Source organism: Gigantopelta aegis, chromosome 15 (assembly GCF_016097555.1).
Source record: "Gigantopelta aegis isolate Gae_Host chromosome 15, Gae_host_genome, whole genome shotgun sequence".
Taxonomy (NCBI): Eukaryota; Metazoa; Mollusca; class Gastropoda; order Neomphalida; family Peltospiridae; genus Gigantopelta; species Gigantopelta aegis.
In genome coordinates, this window is record NC_054713.1 from 30,849,759 (window position 1) to 30,861,979 (window position 12,221).

The window sequence follows — 12,221 nt, forward strand, 5'->3', positions numbered from 1 at the left end:
AGTACCTACCAGTCTGGAGACCGATGGCTTAACCACTGCGCCACTGAGGCCAGTTCCAAATATGAATAAATGGTGTTATCTAGAATTGGACATTGTTGTTTAATTTGGGTAAAAATCAGCCTGCCCCCCCCCCCCCCCCCCCCCCCCCCCCCCCAAAAAAAAGAGAGGTTGGCTACATCTTGGGGAAAAAAGGAGAGATTTTTGTCTGGTTTTGCTGCTATATCTGTATGGGCCGTAACCATATGTCTGATGCCATATACGTAACGGTAAATAAAATATGTTGAGTGTGTCGTTAAATAAAACATTTCCTCCTTCTTCTTTTAAACCGGCGTCATGGTTAGCCATCGGTCTACAGGCTGGTAGGTACTGGGTTCGGATCCCAGTCGAGGCATGGTTTTTTTTATTCCAGATACCGACTCCAAACCCTGAGTGAGTGCTCCGCAAGGCTCAATGGGTAGGTGTAAACCACTTGCACCGACCAGTGATCCATAACTGGTTCAACAAAGGCCATTGTTTGTGCTATCCTGCCTGTGGGAAGCGCAAATAAAAGATCCCTTGCTGCCTGTCATAAAAGAGTAACCTATGTGGCGACAGCGGGTTTCCTCTTAAAATCTGTGTGGTCCTTAACCATATGTCTGATGCCATATAACCGTAAATAAAATGTGTTGAGTGTGTCGTTAAATAAAACATTTCTTTCTTTCTTCTTTTAAAGATAGATGTTTTGTTTGTTTTTTTACTAGTGGCCGAGTTATCAAAGTCATTGGTGCAATTGTCCAAGGTGCTGTCAGTTCAGTCACCAAAGATGGTGGTTGAGTCAACCAAGCCGGTGGTTGAGTTGTCCAAGACTGTGGTTGGGTCAACTGAGCCGGTGGGTGAGTTGTCCAAGACAGCAGTTGAGTCAACCAGGCCAGTGGTTGAGTTGTCCAAGACAGTGGTTGAGTCAACCAAGCCGGTGGTTGAGTTGTCCAAGACAGTGATTGGGTCAATTAAGCCTGTGGTTGAAATATCCAAGATGGTGGTTGGGTCAACCAGGCCAGTGGTTGAGTTGTCCAAGACAGTGGTTGAGTCAACCAAGCCGGTGGTTGAGTTGTCCAAGACAGTGATTGGGTCAACCAGGCCAGTGGTTGAAATATCAAAGACAGTGGTTCAGTCAACCAAGCCGATGGTTGAGTTGTCCAAGTCAGTGGTTGGGTCAACCAAGCCGGTGGTTGAGTTGTCCAAGACAGTGATTGGGTCAACCAAGCCGGTGGTTGAGTTGTCCAAGACAGTGGTTGAGTCAACCAAGCCGATGGTTGAGTTGTCCAAGTCAGTGGTTGGGTCAACCAGGCCAGTGGTTGAGTTGTCCAAGACAGTGGTCGAGGCAACCAAACCGGTGGTTGATTCAAGTAAGCTGGTAGTTGAGGTGTCAAAACCTCCGGTCGATGTATCAAAACCAGCAGTAGAGGAAGAGACGGAGAAATCTTCCAGCCAGCATCCTCAGGTTAAAATTGTAACAACAGAGCCTGAATCTATGCCAAAGGAATTAGGGATAGAAATAATGGATGCTAAAATGAATAAGGATTCCGAAGTGAGCCAAGAAAATGCTGAAAACAATGTGAAAACAAATGAAACCAATGTGGAAAAAACTGAAAGTGTGACGCAGAAATACAAATACAAAGAAGGTAATTTAAACGTTTGTTTGTTCTGAAGAATTGTGATTTCTTGATTGGATGAATTGAACTGTTGTCATATACTTAACAAAATTAAATAATTATGGCTTTTCCCTTTAAGTATGGTAACAAAAAAATCTCACAAGTTCCTCCGTTGTAAGGTATCGATGTTGTTGCATACTCTTAAACTTAATTAATGATTTAAACAATTTAAATGTCGAGTATCATTAAGAAACAACACATAACAAATCCTAGTCAAATGCGCATTTGTAGAAATTGTCATTTAGCAGCTAACAATAATAAAACTATTGTGCAGTTGGTAATTGGATCATTGGTATACTCCAGATATCCATAATTTAAAATGTGCTTATCTGTGGTTTAACAAATATTTCATTCATTTTGAAAATATCAATGTCATATTTTTACATTAATTTTGATGTGCATCTTCTGTTGAGAAAATTGTATGAGTTGCAAATATAGTTTAAAAAATTTGTGTTTGTTTGTTTATCTTAATTAATAATTGGTAGAAATACATAAAAAATGTAACTTTTGTATGATCCACTCCACAGTCATAGTGTGCACATCGTTTTTTCGGTTCATACGAACCAAAAAATAATTGCAGTCAATTCTTAAATAAGGTATGACATTTTCAGAGGCAGATCTAGCGGGGGGGGGGGGGGGGGGCAGGAGCCCGAGCCCCCCTAAATTTTGCGAGTTATAATTTGATTATAATATTATATTAATTTTCATATCCCTCCAAACCTCCCCCAAAGTTCCCTTAGCATTTCTACTCATGTCATTGCACCCCTCCACCCCCCAAATGGATTTTCTGGATCCACCACTGATTAGCGCAAGCATAAAACATCCGAATCTATTTTGATTCGCGTGAAATATTTCCCAAAATTTATTAAATTGAATAATCAGTGAGTAAAACGTTACCGAAGTAACAAAATAAAATAAAATAAGTCTGGTTATCAAGCTTCTGTTTAAACTGGCTTCAAAACCATAGCATACATTCTAATCCATGCTCGAAATATAGTGGTTTATCGAGACTAATAGAACCGAAAGAAACATGTTTGTTCAGTTCTTACATAATAACAAGACAGTAATTAAGTGTTTCCAAATTTAGTAATACATCAGAGATTTCTATGTTAGTTCACTGGTATTATATTCCTAACCTTGAATTACCTGCTCTTTTTAATCAATACATCTTTTTGTCGGTTGTGGAAATGTGCTTCAGTAATATCCATACAAACATTGAACCAATGTGCAAAATACATCAGCAAAAGTATCCCATGCGCTGTTTATGAATAAGCTATCTTTGAAAAGTAATGGGCTGCGTTCAGCCAGACGAGTGGAAAAACGTCCGCTAGATTTGGTTTGTGCGGTTCACGGTAAACCAAATGGCCATATTAGAAATCAATCAAATAGTTTGCGAACGTTAGCGAAACGTTTGCTGGCTGAACTTGGGGCTGGTAAGACACCTAAAGTCCGAACCAAAATGTTAACAACTACGAAAAATTGCTCTCCTACCTTTATTTTTCGTTAGATTTTACCCACATTTTGTCCAGAGAGAAATCTTGAAAAAAAACCCCATTACAATGATACAGATTCCACATAGGCTTACTAGATGATAACCATGTCACCTATATCGACTTAGCTGAGATCGTATGGGGCAAAACGCATGTAATTTTGTGTCGGCTGCCATTTTGACTTTTTATGAAATATTCTCCAAGAGGGGTGAAAGAATATTACTTAATCTAACAACGTCATAACATGTTATGATATAAAACCAAAACGTGATGACGTCATATTAATTTTATTATTATTATTGTTTTTTTTTTTATTATTATTATTATTATTATTATATATATTTTTTAATGATACCACTAGAGATCATTGATTTTCTATTAATTATGTCAAAAACTTTGGAGGCTTTCACCCCTCTTGAAGAGTTCCATAAACAAATTAAATGGCAGACGGCAGAAAACTGTATGTATTTTGCCCTATGCTATCTCGTTACAGTCTCATATGTGGAATCTGTGTCACTGTAACATGGCTGTTAACTGTCCGTCGTGAGACGGATTTCTGTTGTCAGAGAAATTGTGGAAATTATTTTTTCAGTCGGTTTTTTTTTTTTTTTTTTTTTTTAAATGAGAATCACTTCGGCCGTTTTCGGTTTCCGTAATGTCAACCCGATCGCTTCGGACGTTTTCTTTGCCCCACTGATCCCCTTTAGGGACCCATCCCAGGGTATAATCTACCATACATTTTGGGGCCAGTGAACGGCCCCATTCCCCCAACGTAAATACCCAATCCAATATCAAACTTTTCCCCAATTAGACCCAAAGGGCCGGCTTTGCTAGTGGAGTCCGGGGGCATGCCCCTCCGATTTTTTTTTTTAATCTTGAATGCAGGAGATGCATTTTCCTGCATTCTGGGAAGTAAATTTGAAATGTTTCTTTGCTCAAAATATGGCAACATCCACGGACGGACCTCGACAGACTATGGGCGGTGCGTACCCACCCCTTGCACCGACCCCCCACCCCTCGCGTATGGGCCTGTAAATATTAAGGTCTCACTACACAGATCACTTCCGGGTGAGAGTTCATTGATGACGGTCCACTATAGTTCCTAATTGTGACACATGTTATGGTTCACATATTCACTTCTAGGAAATGGTGAAGAATTAAAACAATATGTATGTTTAATGCTAAGCCTTCTGGCTGTATTTTGCCCATGCTATTTTGTAATATTGTGCATCGACCTTTTGGGACATGGGTATATAGCGCAAGTGACAGCCGGAGTGAATCGGTTAATGAATCACCTGTTCGGACCGGTACTACAGCCAGATGCGGTTATATAGCAAAAAACTGAGACGGAAATGTTCTCAATTTTGGAGTGAAAATAAATGCTTATATAATGTATGTTCGCAATGGTGTATGTTGTTAATGCCAATGAGAACCCGTTCTATTGGCAATCTTCGTTTGAAGTTGGGCAATTTAACATGGGTGTCAATGGCAGATGACATCTGTGTAGTGAGACCTAAGGTGTTTTTTTTTTTTTGTTTCATATAAACTGGGCTACCACGATATCGCGGTACTTAACTATTTGGAAAAAAAAAAAGAGAAGAAATGTACTTGCATATCATGTCCATGACATTGTGTTGACAAATAAATGGAGTTCTAACATTAAAATAGTTGATGGAAGTACACCATAGCACTGGCTTCCGTTCAAGGGAGGTTACCATAATATCGCAGTAAATTGTAAACGTTACAATACGGTGGACCGCACGGGTCAAAAACAACATAAGAACGAAGAAAAGTCACCATAAAACGTTTCATTTTTCAATTGTAGTAACATATTAAATTTCCCAATTATTATTATTATGCAAGACAGTGTGGGCATTTAAATATACTATTATAATTGAATTTTTTTAATTGTTCATCATATTAGTAAGATCCAACAGTTATATAATGAATATTTATTGAACGAAACCAAGAAAAGAACATATTAAAAGTTATGTGTTGTTTAAATTGCCAATAAATATATAGGCATGGCCCTTAAATGTTTTCATACATTTCTAGAGGTCGCGCTTTCTAAATATAGTAACACAGTGACCGTCGTATAGCCTTGTTTTGATTGTCAATAACCAGACGACAGTCTGATAGCTGTCAGAGCAGAATTGTATGTGTGCACGGTAAGTACTGGGGCTATTTATATTTTATAAGCATGAGGGTGTCAGTAAAATCACTCTGTGTTATATTATGACCAAACAGTAAAATTATGAATACTTGCCAAAACTTTTGACATTTCTTCAAATTTGTTAACATGCATAACAATGTGTTGTCTGTCATCAATGTAAATGCCGCAATTATGCAATATCGTGGAACCCACGATGTCATGAGCAAGGAGTATACAATTAGTAGCATAATATGCCACAGAATTCTATATACATTATACTAACACTGTTGATAAAGTTCTCTGTACTGTTACAGATCAAATATGAATTTCATGGCTATTTACCCATTTTTAAAAAGTTCTGTCCCTTGAACTTAGTAGACACGAAAATGTGTTGGGCCCTGTAGGGGACATGTGTTGTTTTAAGCTTAGCAGTACTCTCAAAATGCTTGATAATTTACAGACCAGTGGAGTCCGTTGAATCCAGAAGGAAAGCGTCAATATGACAGGGATTTTCTTCTGCAGATCCAGTTTACAAAGTTTTGCATCACAAAACCAAACACACTGGCCGAAATTAAAGATGTTTCTCTTGATAAGGTAACTATTATGTGTAATGCTTGTATTACAGTGAAACTCCTCTAAACCGGACACCCTTGGGACCAAGTAAAAAGTCAGGTTTTAAGAGGTATCCAGTTTAGAGAGGTTCTCTTCTGAACAGCTATTTAAAAAGGGGCTGCGAAAAACGTCCAGTTTTGAGGGAATTTCGGTTTACAGAGGGTCCAGTTTTGAGAGGTTTCACTGTATTATGCTTTGACCATAGGCGTACAGGCTTCCATTTTTGTAAGGGGGCAGGCTGGCTTTTGCTCGAATTAAACGAAAATGCCCGAATCTGGATAACAACATTTATCCTATAACTTACCCATGATATCCATGTCATAAACCCATATGATAATTTACTTTATTAACCCGGTTAATAATGGTATGCAAATCTGCAAGGTCTCTAGGTAATTTATTGCTGTGGATGGGTCATTTGCTTACAAGCCAACAAGACCCGTGTACCTGAGCGTAACGTTTTCAAAGATTTGTTTAAAATGCGTGACGTCAAACTAATCTGTGCTAATGGTGATGACGTCATATTATCGATGGCGGCTACTTTAGTACTGTGATTTACTAAAAAAAAGTAATTAGAATGTTATTTTAGAAGTGTTATAGGATAAACAGAATTCGCTATTCGTGTTTTTTAATATGTAAAATATCAACCTCGTCTAGTTAATATTTTCCATATTAAAAAATAATCGTGACGACTCCTCTATTTATTCATATTAGCAATACTACCAAACAGCTACATGTATATAGGGTTGTAAGCAGATCATTACACATTTTAAAATGGATTACCATACAACTAATTTTGACGGTAGAATGATGGAAATACATGGTAAAAAGGGCTCAGATTAGCACATTTTGCCCGAATATCTGTATCATTTTTGCTCGAATTTGAGGTTTTGCTCCAGCCCTGTCTTTGACTTCAAAACTCGTAACTAAACAATCCTTTATAAAGTGAGTGCTCAATAGCAATAAAGTTAGTTTGTTTGACACATTGATTTATTAATCATAGATTATTGGACTTTATGTAACGTTTGGAACCCACGTGGTAGGGACTGGGTGTGTTTTTAATAAAAAAATACAATTAATTATAACCCAGTCAGGATCAGCAACAATTCAACTTTTTTTTCTCTTCTAACAACCGCATCAAAATAGTAATATAGCTTCTAATACATGTATTTACAGCCTTATCTCAAAGCAAATGATTTGGCCAAGACATTTGAACCAGGAAACACATTGTCAAAACCAGCAGCAGACGAACACCAAGAGAAAAATCAGAATCAGAATCGTCAAGCACATCCTGAAGGAAATGAAGTCAGAGTGAATCAAGAACATACTAAAAGTGACATGGAATCGCATGAAACCAAGACTGAAACGACTAAAAGTGTCACACAGAAATACAAGTACATGTATGAAAAAGGTAATTTTACAGGCCCAGAAATGATGCCATGGCAAATTAAGGGCTGTGTGAGTTACAGATTGTTGTTTTGATTTAATGTCATGTGAACCTGCTGGAACTTGTTCTTGTTTTTGTTTTCTTTTTAATATATAAGGTGGGTTTTGTGCATAGAGGGAGTAAGATGAAATTGTTTTGCTTAGTTGAGGAACAGGCCCATGCAGGGCTAGGTTTGGGTGAGCAAAACAGTTTGCCAAATCGTCTAGTAAATATTAAAAATTGCAGAAATCAACAGTTATTTTTTTTTAAAGGTCAATTAATACATGAAATTATTTCGCCAAATTAAAATAAAATTCACCAACTGCTTTCAAAATTTGCTATTGACGAGTGCCAGAGCTAGCCTTGCCCATGCAAAAGTCCACCTATATTGGATCCCAAAATCACTAAAATATCTGTATTAAATAAGTGACCAAAATAAGCGGATGCATTGCTCACACCATCATGGATACTACTACTATCCATTTACATGTAGTTCTGACATCTCTCCTGCATATCAACCGGTCTCGGTGGCGTCGTGGTTAGGCCATCAGTCAACAGGCTGGTAGGTACTGGGTTCGGATCCCAGTCGAGGCATGGGATTTTTAATCCAGATACCGACTCCAAACCCTGAGTGAGTGCTCCGCAAGGCTCAATGGGTAGGTGTAAACCACTTGCACTGACCAGTGATCCATAACTGGTTCAACAAAGGCCATGGTTTATGCTATCCTGCCTGTGGGAAGCGCAAATAAAAGATCCCTTGCTGCTAATCAGAAAGAGTAGCCCATGTAGTGGCGACAGCGGGTTTCCTCTCAAAATCTGTGTGGTCCTTAACCATATGTCTGATGCCATATAACCGTAAATAATATATGTTGAGTGCCTCGTTAAATAAAACATTTCTTTCTTTCTTTCTTTCTCTCCTGCATATCAGTTAAGAAAGTATGCCTCTAAGTAGGTTAAGCTTGACATCTGTTCATTCATCTACTATGACAATACACTGTATGCAGTAGTAATTAAATAATTAACTGAAAAAAGAAAACAAATTTGTGAGTATGAATTAGAAACGGTCAAATTAATACATTACAATTACGTTTCATTATTTTTGAAGACGGTACAAGTCGAAAGTTAATTTTTGTAGTAAACTATAGAGCACACGTCCATAAATTAGCAGTACAGATTGTGAAAAAAAACCAACAACAACAAATATTTTAAAGACACTAAATAGCAACCTGTAATCTGCAGCCACCTGTCTTAAGCAGTTGCTTTTGTCTACTCCCTTTCCCTTGTTTGGCCACTCAAGACAGATTTGGCAGTATTCACATTAAGAAATTTGTGCTATAACTACTGTAGATCCTGAAATTAACACATCCCTAAATTAATGCGAGTGACAGTGGGCAGACTAAATTGCAACACGAAATTAATGCGAGTGGCCTCTTGTTAAAATATTAACTTTCCTTATAACACACGTCTGTGTACTTTTCGGTTAAATCCGAGTTATAGGCATCATCATTGAGATCAACTCACTAACATGTCTGAATACCACGCTTAAGTCTAAACTGTTGAAAGATCTTCAAAAGTCCAATCATCTCCTTGTTTCCACCATACTGCTTTCCGTCAGGTCTGGTTCTATTCATCAGGTGTCCAATTGCTGTGGCAAGTGTTGGATCTTTGTTTTGGGAACGTCTCCATTCACGAGCATTCAGTTCACACTTGTCATCTGTAATATTTACATCATCAAATCCATCAACATCAATAGACAAACACAAACTTTCTACTAAATTCGAAACACAAGTAGACTTACAAATTGCTTCAATGGAATCCTTTGACAAACTTTCCATTTCTTGTGAGTCATCTGTGTATTTTGGCAATCTTGACAAAGTGTCCGCATCAGCATTAGCCTTGCCTGGTCTATATCTGATACTGAAATTGTAATTAGCCAACGAAGCCAACCACCGATGCTCGGTGGCGTCAAGATGAGCAGAAGTCAATATGTAAGTTAAAGGATTGTTGTCAGTCACCACAATAAAATCATGTCCATATAAATAGTCGTGAAATTTTTCTGATATTGCCCATTTCAGACATAAAAATTCCAGTTTGTGAGCTGAATAATTCTTTTCAGAACAGCTCACTCCTCTACTGGCATAGGCAATGACTCTTAAAAGTCCATCTTGTTTTTGGTATAATACAGCTCCTAAATCTTGAGCACAAGCATCTGTGTGAAGTTCAAACGGTTTAGTGTAGTCTACATATCCTAATATGGGTGGAGGAATCCGTCTATGTCGTTGTTTGAATGGAGTAGTGTCATACAAATCAATTCTATGCCAGACTTGCCCAAAGTAACTATGATCTTCATCATTTTTGGAGAATATATCGTGAAACTTTTGAACAACATTTATTCCTTGTTCCACCTCCTCCTGAGTAAGACAATTTTTCTCGATCCCAACCTGATCTAACAATGTTGGTACATCAATCGGCTGTTGAGTTGGCAGATCCTCTAAAGTTACTGAGTGTAGTTCGCAAAGCAGCACTCATGGTGGAATAATTACCGTTCGAGATGTTACATTACAGATATGAACATCAATAATGTCCACATTCTCACTGTCAAAATTGATAATAGTAGGTTCAATATCAATGTCGTCAGTTAAAGATGACCTTAGTGTCGGTTGGAGAAGTGCACAAATCTTCGGCGATCTCAGAACTTTATCCATTTGACCTCTTACAACCACTCTACTGTTGGGAGGAATAAAAATGTTTTGATCTTCTGCATTTTTGACTAAACCCAAACGCCAATCATTCCTTATCAAGTTCTTCTCCTGCAAAACCATACTTCTGTAAGCCAAGTACCAAGTAGTAAACAATGGAGCTTTTTGCAGAAATCTGTTTCCATGTTTAGCCTTGCATTCTGCTATCAGACAACTTAAGATATTAGTACCCAGCAACACAGGCACACGAGTGTTATACTTAGTATCAGGGACAATCAAAAACAAACAAGGTACACATCCCACATCGATACCACCACCAGTAATAGCAAGTTGAACCTCCACAAAACCCTTATATTGAAAGTTTTCTCCTCCAGCACATTCAATGTTGAGAAGATCCCCAACAGGGTGTATACTACCAAATCAAATCCCATAGACGACAATAGTAACATGTGGCTAAAACTCCTACCTGCAACGTATCAACCGACATAAACGCCACGGATATAAATACTACCACCCCTCACACTTAAAGTGAATCAGAAAAAATTGGGGGTCAAGCTGCTCGTTTCTGAGATAACGGGTAGCGTCTGTGACTACCCTAGTTCCGCACAAAATTCGAGTACTTTTTTTTTACAGGTACCCCATACATGTTTCAAGCACAAGGCTACTTGACACATTGGTACTAGATGAAATAAAATTGCATATTTTTTTTACCCAGATGAAACTATTATTTTTTACAACCAACACACTCACATTTATAACCAATCACAGGACTTGTGGTGTTCACTTCTCTATCAAAAGTTGGGTGCACTTCGAACTTTGACCCAGCCGGAAGTTATTTGGTTTAGTACTACCTATACTGATAACATACATTTTTCAAAAAGTGTCCAGCTATGTGTCTTTATGACAATCAGGATCTGGTGTATTCTGACATAAACTGACAACCTCACTGAAACTGTTGTTTCTACAGTGCAACCTAATATAATGTACACCTCAAAAAGCATATATATTGCATATAGTTTTGTACAAATGCAATATGTCATATTAAACAACAAAATATTTTAAAATAAAACTCCTGAAGATATTTACTTTCAGTTGGGTGTGTGTACTCGGGTATATATGTAGAGACAACAAAGATAGTCAGAGTACCTCTACTCCTTTAAAGAATTCCATTAAAACACATGCACTTGATTGACCCCTAGATTATGAAGACCTTAACAGGCACATCAAAGAAATATCAGTATTAAAAAAATACACTGTCTGAGGAAGGAAACACAAACATGACTGTACCTGTATGAAGTAATGACTTAATGTCCTGAACATTAGTGTTGGGAGGAAATCCTGTATGCTGGGTGTCTTCAAGTTACCAGGTGTGGCAATTTCAAATCCATCGGCCATGCTGATTTTCATAATGAACTATCAAAACCATTGGCAGCCACCAATATCCCTGACTATATTTTATTTATAGTCTACTGTAGTTGGAGGTTTTAATAGTTATGATATCTGGAATTATCATGCAGCTTTCACACATTTATTTTTGATTAATTACTGAAAAAAACTATTTTTAAATGATAAAATTACCCGAACATCTATTTTCTTGCATTATTTCCTAATCTGGATGAATACAATATGTATATTAGATGTATTCCTACAATCTGTAATCCAGCATTTTATTTAGCTAGTAACATTAGGTAATACAGCTTTAACAATAAAATAAATTATCAACTTAATCCAAGGCAGATAATCAAATCTGAAAAAAATGGTTCTGAATCTAGTATAAACTCAAAATGCTTTTCATGAGAGCTAACTAAGTGATTATTAAGAAGAAAAAAATGATCTGGAGATCTAAGTATATGTTTAACAACCTTATTGTTATGTACAAATAAGAACAGAAGGCACAATAGTGACAACAAATTTAATTATGTTTTTGGTAAAGTTTTTCTTCAAATTTACTTTAAATTTTGCATAAAACTACAAATTTGTCTAAAATATAACTTAGCACCCTATAAATATGTCAAAATGACAATAAAAATCAAGTTCTTTACAAATTTGAGTTTTCAGAATTTCATACATAAAAAATTAACAATGTTAATGGAAACTAAAGACATTAACCCACTATTGCACATGCTATTTTTAATATAAAAATAAATTGCTATT

The 12,221-nt window shown here is 37.1% G+C and overlaps 1 protein-coding gene across 2 annotated transcripts in view; it reads left to right on the top strand.

The window, feature by feature from the left end:
* LOC121390385 overlaps positions 1 to 12,221 on the top strand; it is a 41,733-nt gene that overhangs the window by 2,260 nt on the left and 27,252 nt on the right. Inside the window, exons 2-4 of one of the 2 annotated variants that reach the window (XM_041522184.1) lie at positions 741 to 1,661; positions 5,794 to 5,927; positions 7,119 to 7,353. In XM_041522184.1, the coding sequence (XP_041378118.1) occupies positions 741 to 1,661; positions 5,794 to 5,927; positions 7,119 to 7,353 (1,290 nt within the window). The remainder of the gene's footprint in view (positions 1 to 740; positions 1,662 to 5,793; positions 5,928 to 7,118; positions 7,354 to 12,221) is intronic. The other variant, XM_041522185.1, reaches the window with a different exon arrangement.